Source organism: Typopeltis vanoorti, chromosome 9 (genome assembly GCF_054136105.1).
Source record: "Typopeltis vanoorti isolate ZY-2024b chromosome 9, IOZ_Tvanoo_1.0, whole genome shotgun sequence".
Lineage (NCBI taxonomy): Eukaryota > Metazoa > Arthropoda > Arachnida > Uropygi > Thelyphonidae > Typopeltis > Typopeltis vanoorti.
This window is the reverse complement of record NC_143557.1, coordinates 111270789-111287015: the sequence shown is the minus strand read 5'-3', so window position 1 is coordinate 111287015 and position 16227 is coordinate 111270789. Positions and strand designations below refer to the sequence as shown.

Below are 16227 nucleotides of genomic sequence, written 5' to 3'. Positions count from 1 at the left end.
AAGCTAGAATAAAAATAGATAGAGGCTATTTAACAATAATTGGTTTATATGCCCCAGAAGAAGGAAGAGAACAGGATAATATTGATTTTTATAATCAGCTACAAAACATATATAATAAAATAAATAAAAATGATTACGTAATTTTAGCAAAAGACTTAAAATGCAAGAATTGGAAACACGAAAATTAATAATAATATAAGAATACATGGAGAACATACTCTAAACAGGAATGGTAAAAAATTGATTGACTTTGTAGTATATAATAACCTAAAAATAATGAATTCCTTCTATAAACATAAAGACATACATAAATATACCTTGGGCAGCAAGGATGGAAATCAATATTAGATTATTTTATATTAAATGAAAAGATATCAAAATTTTCACTAGATGTTAGAGTTCACAGAGGATATGAAATAAGCAGTGACCACTTCCTTGTTAAAATAAAATTAAGATTACCACCTAAATGGCTACAAGTAACAAAAACAGAAAGAAAATTTGAAACATTTGTTTATAAAACTAGACTATTGAATGACACAAATGTACAATGGCTATATGAACAAAGAATTAACCAATATCTAGATAAAATAAAACAAAATGAAGAAATAGAATGGCTTAATATAAAACGATACTAAATGCAGCAGCAAATGAAAGCTTAGGAAAGACCAAAAAATTCAATAAAAGGAAAAAAACTGAAGATCTTGGATGATACAAATAAAGAAATAATCAAAGAGAAAAAAGAAGCCTATCACAAATGGTTAAGCAGTAAAAGATTAGAAGATAAAATAGAATATAAAAGAATAAGAGCCATAGCTAAAAGAGAAGTCAGAAAAAGACAAAGAATCATGGAACAAATTTGTTTCTAATTTAGAACATGATTTATATAAAATAAGACCCAATGTATATAACATTTTGAAACACTTAAATGCAGATACCAAAGAAAACATAAAATTAAACACCGAATTGAAATTAGAAGAATTTCTAAATTACTACACAGAATTCTTCTTCTTTGGCGCATCAATCCGAAAATTGGTAAATATAGCAGCACATCACAACATCCTATCTTGTGACTTCCTTTTTATCTCTTCATAGCTCTTAGCGCCAGTTAGCATCATTATGTTATTTATATATGAAATTCTTGGTCTGCCTCGTGGCCTCTTTCCTTCTAGTCCCCTCCATTATTTCTGTAGTCAGTCCCCAAATGGTGTCCAATTAGGCTTTTTCTTCTCTTATTGATGTGTTTCATTAATAACCACTCTTCATGAACTATATTCAGAACTTCTTCATTACTTTTCTGTCCAATTAATTTTCATCATCTTTCTCCAGCACCAAATTTCAAATGCCTCCAACTATTTCATGTCTTGTTTTGTTAGAGTCCAGGCCTCACAACCATATAGTGCAATGCTCCATATGTATGTTTTCACTAGCCTTTTTTTGAGCTGGATGCTAAGTCCTTTACTGGTAAAAATGTTTCTTCTGTTATAGAATGCTTTTTTGGCTAGGATTATTCGTGCTTTAATATCTGATTGGTTTCTTCCATCTTCTGTGATAAGACTTCCAAGATATTTAAAAGAGGATACCTGTTGTAGTAGGTTATTATTTATTTCCAGGTTTATTTTCATTGGATTTGCTTTACTTGTAATTAATAATTTTGTTTTCTTATAATTAATTTTTAGGCTGTACTGTGTGAAGATTTTTTATTATTATTATTATTATTCCTGATACCTCCAAGGAGTCCGAAGACTCATCGCGGGAGGACATCTTCAACTATCTCTACACCTTACCTCTACTACGAATCAACGCCATCTACCGCCCACCTCCAACACCACCACAACTAGTAATTTTTGTCTGTAAATTGCGTGTGTTCTGAAGGGCCGATTTGTATGTATGCGGGATGAAAAACCCGAGTTTCCGGGAGAAAAAACCCTGCTACCTCCGTATGAGATCGGCTAACTCACCATCGATTGAAATCGACCAGATAAAGATTCCTCCCATCGCGACGAGAATCGAACTTAGGCCTATTCCAATCGAAGGGCGCAATGTACCGTCCACCTTTGTTAGGGTGGCTTTTTTTTCTTCCACCTTTGTTAGGGTGGCTTTCAGTTTGTTTTCGTTACCAGCTAAAACTGCTATATCCGCAAACCGTAGCCAGTTAATATCAATTCCATTTATCTTAGTTCCAGTTTCTATTAGTTCTTTCAGTTTATTTATTGCATCTTCAATGTACAGATTAAACAATATGGGTGAAAGAGAGCACCTCTGTCTTACACCTCTACGTATTTTTGCTATTGCAGTTTTTGTTGTATTGCTGGCTGCTTCTATTAGGGCTTCTTGATGCTTGTAAAGATTAAATATGAGCCTTCCATCTCTCCGATCTACCTTTCTTGATTTTAGGAGGTGAAACATTTGATTCCAGTCAATGCTATCGAAGGCTTTCTCCAAGTCAAGAAAGACTATTAGAGTATTTTGATTCTTCTCCAATCTTCTTTCAATAACTGTTCTTAGAGCTAGGATTGCTTCTCTTGTCCCCTACTGTTTCCTGAACCCAAACTGGTCATTGCCAACATATTCTTCAACCTTCTTTGTTAGTCTTTTTTGTATAATTCTGCGTAGTATTTTCGAAGCATGTGATATTAAGCTTATCGTTCGATGATTTTCACACTTGTTTGCATTATTTACTTTAGGAATGGGTATGATAGAGCATTGTGTAAAATCTTTGGGGATGAATCCCTGTTTCATAAATATCCTTTATGATCTTGAAAAGGTATGACTTAGTTATGTTTCCTGAGTATTTTATTAATTCTGAGGGGATGTTATCAGTGCCTGGTGCCTTGTTGGCTGACAATTCATTCAGTGCCCATTCAAATTCATCTTTTAATATAGTTGGACCAGTTTCTTCCATATCAAGTCTTGTTTCATCTTCTATAGCCTTCATCTTCATCTAGATCTTCTAAGTACTCCTTCCATCTTTCTGAAATTTCTTCCTTATCTATAAGTATGTTCCCCTGTTTATTTTTGATAATTGTACTTCTTGTCTTGTTTTGCTGGCTTATTCCTTTTATAATGTTATAAGCTTTATCGATTCTTCCAGTCTTTGTTAGATCTTCTATTTCTTTACATTTCTCTGTATACCATTGTTCTTTTGCTTCTTTACACTTTCTATTTATCATATTTTTTAAATATGTTTATATTTGTCTTTGCTTTCTTCCTTTAGGGAGGTTTTGTATTTTCTTCTTTCATCTATTAGATCTAGAATGTCCTGGGTGATCCATGGTTTTTTATTTGCTTCTTCCTTAATCCTATGCAGTCATTGGCAGCCCTGATGATTGTATCCTTCAAATGAGTCCATTTTTCCTCTATGTTTTTCTTTTCCCTCTCTCCAGTTTTAATGCTTTTATCAGTTTGCTGTTTATAGTTTCTATGGTTTCCTCTGTTTTCAGGTTACTTATGTTCCATTTGGGCCTTTTCCTTGGTTGTGACAACTTTTTAAATTTCAGATTACATTTCAATAAAACCAAATTGTGGTCACTATCAACATCAGCTCCCGGGTAACTTTTGCATGATTTTACTTGATTTTTAAATCTATTTCTTGTCATAATATAATCTATTTGGTAACTTCCTATATCCCCTGGCATTTTCCAAGTATACCTTCTTCTTTTTGGTACCTCATACCAGGTATTAGTAATGATCAGATTGAATTGGTGGCAGAACTCCAAAAGTCTATCTCCTCTTTCATTTCGGCATCCAAGTCCATACTTTCCCACCTCTCTACCATCTTTGCCTTCACCAATGACTGCATTCCAATCCCCCATGACAATAAGATTATCTTCCTTCTTGGTCAGTTTGATTAGATTCTCAATATCTACATATACTCTCTCAACTTCATCATCACTGTGGTCGCTAGTAGGCATGTAAGCTTGTATTATTGTAATATTTGTTGGTTTTGCTTCTAGTTTTACCATTATCAATCTGCTACTACATTTTACTGAGTTGATTACTCTTCTTCCCCATTCCTTATTGAGAACCACCGTGACTCCATTTTTTGCTGTCTCATCAACCTGAATAAATGATTCTGTAATCACCACTCCAAAAGTCTCCAGTTCCAGTCCATCTCATTTCACTAATTCCCAATATGGCTATTTTTAATCTATCCATTTCTCTCTTTAAATTTTCCAATTTGTAGGAGGTTTCTCACATTCCATGCCCCAATGAATGTACAAGGATTTTGCTGGTTTACGACCTGGGAAGCCTTGCTTCTTCCCCTGCCGTGCACAAGTATGAGCCATTGTGCACTTTACTATCTTTTAGAATGTCCATCCATACTGCTATCTTACTAGGGAAAAATAGAACAAGGTGGTATCCCCTTGCCTTCCTTGTCCAGCAATAGCCTTCTAGAGAGGCTCAGTGTGCTAGTCGTTTCTCATTCCTCATGATTATCCGCCTACCACAGTATCCTTTACACCGTTGTCACTTATGGTGATCTTCCACTGATCAGGATGAAAGTTGTTGCTGCCCCAACTTCCAGCAGGCTGTAACTTATTTAATGGCGCCATGTCACATCCCCGTCAGTGGAAATGTGTGGCTTTTTATAGAGATAACCAAGCCACTGTCTATCTCACCACTTCCTGTTGGTAGATGCCGTCCCATTGTCCATGACTGCTTATTCACAGGTTTCCCTGTTTATTCGCAGTTAACCTCTGTATCCAGAAGCCATTCCCCTATCTGCAACCCGAGGACGCACTTGGTAGCATGGGACTCATGCCCCAAGTACACAGAATTGTGGACAGATAAATATTTTAAAAAAGACAACTGGCAAACAATTAACGAAAATGAAAAGGAAATAACTAAAGAAGAATTATAAATCAGCCTGAAAGAAACAAGAAACAGAAAATCACCTGGAGAAGATAAGCTAGGTTTAGAACTATATAAATACGCAGGAACAAGATTCAAAGAAAGACTCTTATTATTTTTAAATAAAATTTATTCGACTGTGATTCCTATCTTTAAAAAAGGTAATAGAGATGACCCTAAAAACTACAGAGGTATCAGTATACTAAATTCTTGTTAAAAAATATATAGCAGAATCTTAAATAGCAAACTAATGAAATATTCTGAAAACTTTATTTTAGAAGTACAGAATGGATTTAGAAAAGGACGATCATGTATAGACCTGGTCTTTTGCCTAAAATTAATAATAGAGAAAAGAAGAGAATACAATTTAGAAACACATATTGCATTTATTGACTTTGAAAAGCATTTGACAGAGTTAAAACAAACATATTATTTAACATATTAAAAGAAAGACAAATACCAAATAATATCCTAAAAGCTATCACAAGTATATATGAAAATAATCAAACACAAATAAGATTAAATCATGAGCTATCATATACGAGAGAGATAAACCAGGGGGTACGACAAGGATGTCCCCTCTCAGCAACTCTTTTTAATATCTAATTACTTAATAATAAAATGGAATAAAAATTTACATCAAGGAATTAAACTTTCTCCTACAGTGAACTTAATCACTCTCCTTTTTGCCAATGACCAAATAATAATTACAAATTCTGATTATTTATCTCCTCGTTTGTGGATTTGAGTTTATTCTTTAATCTCTGTAAACATATATATATATATGATTAGAGCTTGACAAATCATGCAAAATTCTATTTGCTAAAAAAAAATATTTAAAAAAAAAAAAAAAAAAAAACTGCACCCTGATCCCAAATTTTTAATATGTCCCAATAAGTTCATAGGGATTCTGTAAAGTGATTAGTGGTGCTGTATTTTTTTGGAGAACAGCAGATTTTAAAAATATTACCACTTTAAATCTGAAGTGAATATACATGATACACAGGTTAAATTAATATTCACATAATAACTGCATAATCTGAACATGTTTAATAACATGTCAAACACACATTATCTAAGGATATCTCATTTAGAGCTATATTAGATCTAAATGAGATAGCCAAAGATTATGGTATGATAATATCAACAGAAAAATCAAAAACTATGGCCTTTAAAGGACAAGATCCAGCAAGAACTAAAATAGTAATAGATAACAAGATCTTAGAACAGGTGAATTCATTTAACTACCTAGGATGTATGATCACATATGAAAATGGAAAAGATATAAGCGTAAAAATTGCAAAATATTTAAAAATAACAGGTGTAATTAACTCTATATTTAAACCAAACCTAGTTCAAAAACAAACCAGACTAAAAATATACAATACATTAGCCCTACCAGTCTTAATGTATAGAAGTGAAATCTAGACAATAAAACGAAAAGACAAACAAAGATTAATAACAGAAGAAATGAAGTTTATGAGAAAAACTGCAGAGTATACCCTATTTGATCACAAAAGAAACAAATAAATTATGAAAGAATTAAACCAAGAACCAGTAATAGAAAAAATTAAAAAATATAAACATAAATGGATGGAACATGTTCAAAGAATGAAAACAAAAAGATTGCCTCTTAAACGATTCAACGATGACTTCTAAGGCCGGAACAGGCCACGCTAGGCCTAAATCCTTGATATGCATGATGATGATGATGATATTTTCAAATGGTTACTAGGTGACTAATGGGCAAGTAGATTATACAATACGGCATGGATAACTGAACAAAGGGATGATACATATCCTGTCCAGGCAGGACAGCGTGAAATTTCATTATGTTACTGAACACAATTTAAAACCTATAAATTGTTTATTTCTGGAATTTTCCATTTAATATTTTCGGACTGGGGTTGACCACGGATAACTGAAACTGCGGATGGGGGGAGGGGCTATGGTATATAAATATATTAATCAAATATTTTTATCAAAATTGAGTCCAACACTTCAAAATATCAAAAATGTAAATAACAAATTCTGCATTTAAATTATGAACTTGATATCTATAGCATGCAAAAACATTTATTATAAAATATGTAAAAAATAAATATGTAGAAATATGTCTTACCTTCTTGAACTGTTGTATTAACACTTCATTTTCCCATTTAAGATTATTTATTTCCTCGTTTGTGGATTTGAGTTTATTCTTTAAACTCTGTAAACATATATATATATACATATATATGATTAGAGCTTGACAAATCATGCAAAATTCTAATTGCTAAAAAAATATTAAAAAACAAAACAAAACAACAAAAAACTGCACCCTGATCCCAAATTTTTAATATGTCCCAATAAGTTAATAGGAATTCTGTAAAGTGATTAGTGGTGCTGTATTTTTTTGGAGAACAGCAGATTTTAAAAATATTACCACTTTAAATCTGAAGTGAATATACATGATACACAGGCTAAATTAATATTCACATAATAACTGCATAATCTGAACATGTTTAATAACATGTAAAACACACATTATCTAAAGATATCTGTTTCATGAGTTGTTTTCAAAAAATGTCTTATCATACATATTCAACCTGATGGGTTTATATCCTTTAAAGTTCCTCCATTTTTGAAGAAATGGATGGTGATAGATGAATTTCACTGCTGGTGCAAGACAACCATCCTGCTTACTGGAAGCCTGAAATGTCCTGAAAGCATTCCATTTCTCTAGAGCAGGATTTATGGATCCCATCATGGCTGAACGAAAGGAAATAGATTGAATGAAATGTACAATGTCTTTTTTTTTTTTTTTTTTTTTCCCTCAACATTTAGATTCTGGGTTAATTCAGACAATTTGCCAAACATTTCAAAAGGATGCAAAGTCATTACATTGCTTTACTTGGAGAGAATTTAAAATTTGGTATTTATGCTCACTGCTACAATTTACCATTTCACATAAATTTTTTGTGTAAACCATTTTTAATGATTTTTAGTGGCAAAATTTAAGAAAATGATTGGAAATAATGCAAAATTATATGTTGCAGTGAAGAACAAATAAATCATCTGCAGTATGTAACTACCAAGTAAAGCTACGGATTTAATTTAAAAAATGCTGTTGTGACATGGACCATTTGTCATAAAAAAAAAAAAAGATAGTAATAAACTCCAAATGAATTGCTCTCACCTCAGCAGTCTCAAAAACCACAGAGAAGAGCATCGACTCCAACTTTTTCACCACCTGGAGGCCTACCAGCTAATTAAGGACTAGCAAAATGGATTTTGCTACTCTCATTCCACAGATCAGATTATCTTTGTCTTGTCTTCACCACTGCTCTTTGGACTCAAGCCATTGATTTGGAGAAACTTAAATGGTTGTGCTTGACATTTCTAAATCATTCAATCAGATCTCTGGCAAAGCAATAGCCTTGCTCAGGAAACCATCATCCTATGGTAGATGAGTTTCTCTCCTCAATGCAGGATTACCTGTATTTTCTGTATGTTCACTAACCTCCTTCCTCCTGTATGTAAATTACCTATTTTCACCGACTTCAAATCCTATCCATAGCATTGCTGACGAGAGTACACTTCATTCTTCTTTACAATTGACAAACTTTGCAGTGCCTAATTATTAGAACCCAACCCAGTTTCAATATTGCAAAAAGATGGAACCACAACAAGTAGCTGTGAAACAATAAAAGAAATATGGACTAATAATTTTAAAGAGACATTTGCAGCTGAAGAAAACATAGATCAAGAACCTTCAACCCAGAAGAAAAACTTCTGACACAAGACATACTAAATGAAGAAATACATAGCCCAATCAAACAAATGAAAAATAATAAAGCACCAGGCATAGACAACATTCAAAAAGAACTTCTAGAAAAAGGGGGAGAAATTATTATGTTACCTAAGGGAACTGTTCAACAAAATACTAAAGAAAGAAAATTTACCAACAGAATGGAGAACAGGCCAGATCATACCCATCCACAAAAACGGAGATGTCAGATCCTGCACTAACTATAGACCTATCACCCTTCTAAGCCATTGCTATAAAATATTCATCAGGATTCTTCAAAACAGAGTTAAACATTCCTATGAAGAACAGATGGAAAAAGAGCAAATAGGATTTAGAAATAGCAGAAGCACAATAGATGCAATTTTCACATTAAACAGATTAGCAGATCTTATCAGAGACAAAATAAAAAACTCTACTGCTGTTATATCGATTTCAAACAAGCTTTTGACTTAATAAACAGAAGCAAACTTATTAAAATTCTAGAAAACAGAGGGATCGACAAATACCTATTAAATTGTATCAAGAAATACTATTCAGAAACACAAGCAATAATCAATTACAAAAACACAGAAAACAGATCAAATAGCAATTAAAAAAGGAGTTATGCAAGGCTGTCCATTGTCACCATATTAATTTAACCTGTACCTAAAAAAAGTAGTAGATGAAGGACTACAGATGTGTGAAGGCATAACCGTAAATGGAAGAAATATAACACATTTAAAGTATGCTGATGACATACTACAGACAGCCAAGAAAAATTAGAAAATATCCTGACCAAGCTGCACCAAACAAGTAACAAACATGATATGAAAATCAATTTTAGTAAAACAAAACTAATGGTAATAGGAAGAAAAAGGGAAGTAATACAGATAAAAATAGGAAACAATAACATAGAACAAGTAAAGCAGTTCAATTACCTAGGATCAATGATCACTGAAGATCCAGACTATTTCAAAACCATCAAACACATAAAGGTGGTTGGGGCCAAAGGGGATGCTACAGTTTCTATATACTAATACTAGAAGTATCAGGAATAAGAGGGAGGAGTTTTTGGCATTGGTTATTAATGTAACCTCACCAAAAGTTATAGGCATAGAATGTGAAGGATTTAGTACTTTCAATGATACAGAGTAGATGGTGGGAGACTGCTGATGATAGCAAATGAATTGCAGCCAACAAGAGTAGGAGTCAGTTTGGCAAATGGCAGTTCTTTTCAGTCAATATGGTGTGAGATTGAGGCAAACAGAACAAAATATAAAATTGATTGCTGCTATAGGCCAGAGGATGCCAGGGATGACGTGGAAGATATGCATCTGCAGATTAATACAACAAAGTAGTACAAAAAAAAGTTTTAATATGAAATAATGTTTTAATATGCTATTTAAATTTAAATATCTTCACATGTTATTTAAAAAAGTCTGGTTTAAGCAGTTTTATTTTTTTGTGTATGTGAAAATTCCACCCATAAAAGGTTGTAAAGAGGGATGAGTTTTTAGCATTGGTTAGCAACCTTGCCAAAAGTTATAGACATTGGAGAGGCTTGGCTAACAGCAGATGATATAGTTACAGGAACAGAATGCGAATGGGGGGGGGGGGGGGACTGCTGATGATAGCAGATGAATTGCAGCCATTAAGAATTAGAGATAGGCAGGAGAGTGGCTGTTCATTTGTTTGGTGTGAGATCAAGGCCAGGAGGTTTGATGGATGATCTGGAAGATATGAATCAGCAAATTAGTATGAGTACAGGTCAAGTGATTATTATGGGGGACTTCAACTATGGAGATATAGACTGGAAGGAAGAAAAATTCACATGGCAGGAAGGAAATGGAATTTATACACCTACTGAGAGATAATTACTTGAAGCAGAATGTGATGGAGGGAACTCGGAGTATAAGTGGTGATCTCATTATAGGATCGGAGGACCTGTCCATAACTAAAGTAGCAAGCAGTATTGCTTCCAATTGGAGGCAATGCTGATACCAATACCTACAATTGGGGATAGTGATCATGTGTGATCACTATCCCCAATCACTAGAAAAATGTGAAAATTCCAGTTAAGAAAGGATATATGTGGAACTAGAACTACAAGGCTGGTGCTTATGATGCACTTAGGAAGCAGCTGAAGCAGTGCTATGGTATAAAGTCCTACCTTTGTAGATCTTTATATAGTCAAGAGGTATCTGGAGGAAGCACTAGCACACTGTACACCCAAGGTCAGGAGGATAAATTGGGTAAGAGTCAGATGGATGAGTAGTATCATTAAGCATCAGCTGCTAAAAGAGAAAATGTTGTGAAGGATATACAAGGAGAAAGGTAACGAACTCTGGGTTTCTTGGGAATGAATAAGTGGTGGAAAGGATCCAGAGGCAAGTGACCAATTAGAAGAGAAGAATGAAGCCATGGCATCAACTTTGTCTTTAGGTAATGAAACAATGCTGCCATTAGGGTAAGAAAGAGGAGGTAGCACAGATGAACAAAAGTTGTGCCCAATAGCTTTGGTGAAGAAGATGAAACTGTCAGTGGCACAAGAGATGAATATTCTATATTTATCTTTGTTGAATTCAGATGTTATCCTTTTTTGTTGCCTCTGGCCAGAGAATGCAGAAGGAGATGATTCAGAAATGTTCACATGAGGATGATGACAATGGACGACTAACTATGTTGAATGGAAGTGGGAAATATCTTATAAGAATAATGCAATTGAATTTCGTGAGCTATTTAGGGACAACAATCTTATGCAGCATCGCAGAAGCAACATGTGGGACTCAAGTGTTAGACTTAACAATATCTCATACAGTGATAACAGGCGCTGTCACCATGATGCTACAAATTAGGGAGTGTGGGCATGTGGTTCTGACATGGAGAGTGGCTAAGCAGATACAAACTTCACAGAACATGAGAGAAACAGATGTGTAGAATTAGAGAACAAGGGACTATGATGAATTAAGGAAACAGAGTAGTGATGTGCAGTGGTATAATCAGGTGAAGGGAAGAGATCTCAGCAGTGCCTGGAACTTGGTTTGGAATCAATTACTTATATCAATGTCAGATTGTATTCCTAAGGTTTGGAGGATAAAGAAAGTAGGAGTAAAATGGATGAAACATGAAATTATGCAGGAGCTTCTGAGAAAGAGGATATTATGGAGAAGATATAAAGGACAGGGGTATCCCTCGGCCACATGACGAGTAAAAGGTGCAGGCTAGGAAAGTGACAAGTTTAGTAAAGAAAGAGAATTGGCATACAAAAAGATACTGGCTGAAGCAGTAAAGCAAAACCACAGAGAATTCTGCAGTTATGCTGCTAGTAGAAGAAAGAGTGAATACAGAAGACTGACTTTACTTGCTGGAGATGGAACAAGAATCACATCTGCTGAAGATACAGTAGAAATGTTCAATGAGTATTTAGTTAGGGTATTTCGTGTGTGTGGGGGGGGGGGTTAAGAGACTGACAGTTCAAGAGTGGGAAGTGTTTGGAATATTAAGTAACCTTGATGTTAATAAGGTTGTGGGAATGGGTGGGATATCACCACATATACTACTGGAATGCGCAAAAGAGCTGGCAGTGCCTTTGACTTGGGTGTTCAACAGAAGCCTGGCAACAGGCATCATCTCAGAAGAGTGGAAAGAGGAAAAAATAGTGCTACTGCATAAGGGAGAATCAAGTCAGCAGTGTCAAACTATAGGTCAGTGCATATATCAAGTGTAGCGGTGAAACTGTGAGAGAGGCTGGTTAGAGACAGAATACAAACCTAGACTGACAAGAATAGAAATCTTTCAAGAGAGAGTAGCATCTGTTTGTTAAGGGGATGTCATGCTTTAATAATTTGGTTACATTTTATAATAAGTGTCTAGTGTATTGGACAGGGAAGAAGCTTATACCGTGATTTACATGGATTATGCTAAATCATTTCATCAATAACTACTGTTGAAACTGAGCAGGATGGGGCTGCATATTCATTTGATTGTTGGTTACAGATGGTTGACTGATAGGAACCAACAAGTTGTGTATGGGAATGCAGTGTCCCCCTCCCCCCCCAAAAAAGGAAGGTGATGAGGGTGCCACAGGAGTTCTATTCTAGGGGCACTGTTGTTTATATCACTGATATAGTTCATAGTGCAAAAGGAGATATTCACTTGTCTGCTGATGGTGCTAAATTAAGAAGTTCCGACATGTTGTTACAAGCGGATTTCAATAAGTTGATGCTTTGGGCTAAAGAAAGGAGATGTCATTTCAATGATGATAAGTGTAAAGTTATGCAGTCTGGCCAGAAAAGATGGAGTGAGGTTTATCATATTGGAAGAATTTTGCATCAGGATGTGGATGAGGCAAGGGATCTGGAGAATCTTGATGGATAGAAGACTGATATTCAGGAGAAACATTACGAAAGGTGAAGGGTTACCAAGAAAAATGCTGCTATAAATATGGATAAAGAGGTAATAGTTCCACTGTATAAGGCACTAAGCCTTATTTGGATTTCTGTGCAGAAACATTGAAGAGAGTGCAGAGGCCAATACCTAAGACTGTCTCAGGGGGATTGGAATAGTGAGCTTGAGGACAGATTGAGGGAATGCAGTCTTGAGAGCTTGACAGATAGGAAGAAGAGGGGGGGGGATGTGATTGAGACATATAAGTTCTGAGAGGAGCCTATGAAATAGATACAGGGGAATTATTGTATAGGATAATAGGTGATACAAGAACGAGAGATCATCCCTGGAAACTGTACAGATCATCATCATAACACTAATTACAGGTATAGACCTTATTGGTCTGTTCCGGTCTCATTATCCATCCAATATCCTTTTTTGAGGTCTACCTTGCCTTCTCTTTTCCAATTGGCTTATATTTTAGTATTTGTTTAGGATATTGGGTATTGGCCATTCGGTTTACATGTTCAATCCATTTTTGTATATAATTGTTTAGTTTTTCTTCTATTGATTTTGTTTTTAGTTCTTTTATAAAATGTCCTCATTCTTTTTTTGATCTAATAATGCATATTTTGCAGTTCTTCTCATAAATTTGAATTCACTTGTTTTTTATTCTTTGTTTATCTTGTTTGTTAATTGCCCAAATTTCACTGCCATATAATAATGTGGGCACTGTTCAAGTATTGTATATTTTCAAGCATTTCATTTTGTACTATATTTGGGTTGAGTGTTCTATTTAGCTTACTATAATCTGCAAAACATTTCGAAGTTTTTAATTTTACGTCTTTTTCTCCTCATCATCATCAAATTCCTGACATGTACCCTCAAGGGGTGTACAGGATATGACAGTACTACATGAAAAATTTACATCATTACTAACTTCCTATCTACAATTTTCCTTCAAATCAGTCTGTTACTTGTCAAGACTCCAACTATCAGATCTTATATTTCAATGGTCTAAGGCACTTTGTACTGTATCAATCCACCTATATCTTGGTCTTCCTCTCAGTCGTTTTCCTGCCAACCTGGCAGAGAACACTTATTTTACTAATCTTTCCTCGTCCATTTTGTTTAAGTGACCATACCACGTGAGATTAGCTCTGCTAACGCATTCCTGGATGCTGACAATGTCAAGTTCTCTCCTAATATCCTTGATTTTAATATGATATTGCCATTGATGCCATCTGTTCACACCTGTAATCTTTCTCAGGACTCTCATATCTGCGGGTCTCTAGTCTTTGGTCAAGTGTTTTACTTCTGACCCAGCTCTCAGATCCATAAGTTAAAACTAGTTTAAACATTGTCTTGTATACAGCTAATTTAGTGTTCTGACTAATTTCTCTCTTATTCCATATAAATTTATTCAATTGACTTCCTACCACTTGTTTATGTTGGTGTTTAGTTTTTTGTTAGAATTCAGTAAACAAGCTTGATATCGTGTATCATATCGAGAGAGGTTTACGATCCCTCCCCACCGTTCTGGCTGATAAAATATGAATGGAAACATCGTGTATACTAAATTCTAACAAAAAACTAAACACCAACATAAACAAAACCGAAAATCTAGCCCTTAAAAAATAACCAGGATATTATAATAATGAAAGCCGATAAAGGCAATTCCACCGTCCTTTTAGACCGGACGACATACATTGAAAAAATGAACCAGTTAATATCGGACCATAATACCTACCAAAAGGTTAACTACAACCCCACAAAACGTAAAAAAAGAAAACAACTGAATTAATCAAATCCGTCCACACATGGCACGAAGAAACGACAAAAAAATTAATACCTCAGTATGCCCGTGTGCCCAGAATTTATGGCCTGCCAAAAATACACAAACCTGGCACACCACTTCGCCCGATCGTTGAAGGAACTGACAGCCCAAATTATCTCTTAGCAAAAAAATTAGCTGCCACACTCAAGGAATTGGTAGGTCAGTCCCCTTCCTACATAAAAAATACACAACATTTCATCAGTAAAATCAAAAACATTACACTCACCGACCAAGATTTATTAGTCAGCTTTGACATAACTTCCCTTTTCACCAATGTCCCAATCAATGATACGATCTTGCTACTACAGAACATATTTCCACATGACATCACGGCCCTTTTTGCCCACGTACTCCGCTCCAGATATTTCGTATGGCAAAACAATTTTTACCTTCAAAAAGAAGGTACAGCCATGGGCTCACCACTTTCTCCCCCAATAGCTAACTTTTATATGGAAGACTTTGAGCAACGTGCTCTAGAGACAGCATGTCTAAAGCCCAAAATTTGGCTCAGACACGTCGACGATATTTTCGCCATTTGGCCCCACGGCCGCGAAGCTCTAAATACATTCCTTAGCCACCTAAACAAACAACACAAACGTATCCAATTCACCATTGAAATGGAAAAAAACGACTCTCTTCCTTTCCTAGACACACTTGTCACACGTCTTCCCTCTGGCTGTCTCTCCTTCTCAGTTTACCGCAAACCTACACACACAGGCCAATACATACACAAAAATTCTTACCGCCACCCAACACAAAAATTAGGTGTCATAAGCACCCTTAAACACAGAGCCTTAACTATTTGTTCCAATGAACAGGCTCTAAACCAAGAATACAAAATCATCAACCAAACATTTATCAAAAATGGATACAATAAAAAAACTATTCACAAGATCCTCCATAAAGATACCAGTAAGAACAAAAAAGATTTCAAGAATGCCATTGCCATTCCTTATGTTAGAGGCATTTCTGAAAAAATAGATAGAACACTTTGCAAATACAACATTAAAACCACCTTTAAACACCCAAATAAGCTAAGACACCTACTCAGTTCCTCTAAAGATCCTCTTCCGCACCTAGCACACCCAGGGGTATACAAAATACACTGCACATGTAACATACCATACATAGGGGAAACAGGGCGAACTATCCCAATCAGACAAGACGAACAAAAACGACACATTAAATACCTCCACTTCGGTAAAACAGGCCTTTCTGACCATGTACTCCAAACATACTATAGAATTGACTGGAAAAATACCAAGTCTTTACACCGCACCAAAACATGGTTTGAGAGAAAATTTAAAGACTCTTGTGAAATGCTCAAACACAACCCAAATCTCAATAAAAATGATGGCCTCACCATTTCAAGAATGTGGAGGAC

At 35.1% G+C, this 16227-nt stretch overlaps 1 protein-coding gene across 1 annotated transcript in view; it reads right to left on the bottom strand.

Moving 5' to 3' along the window:
• The window catches only part of LOC150103424 (dynein regulatory complex subunit 4-like), a 199200-nt gene that overhangs the window by 67543 nt on the left and 115430 nt on the right, over window positions 1-16227 (bottom strand). Inside the window, exon 7 of the mRNA XM_090398147.1 lies at window positions 6974-7060. Coding sequence (XP_090254273.1) covers window positions 6974-7060 — 87 coding nt within the window. The remainder of the gene's footprint in view (window positions 1-6973; window positions 7061-16227) is intronic.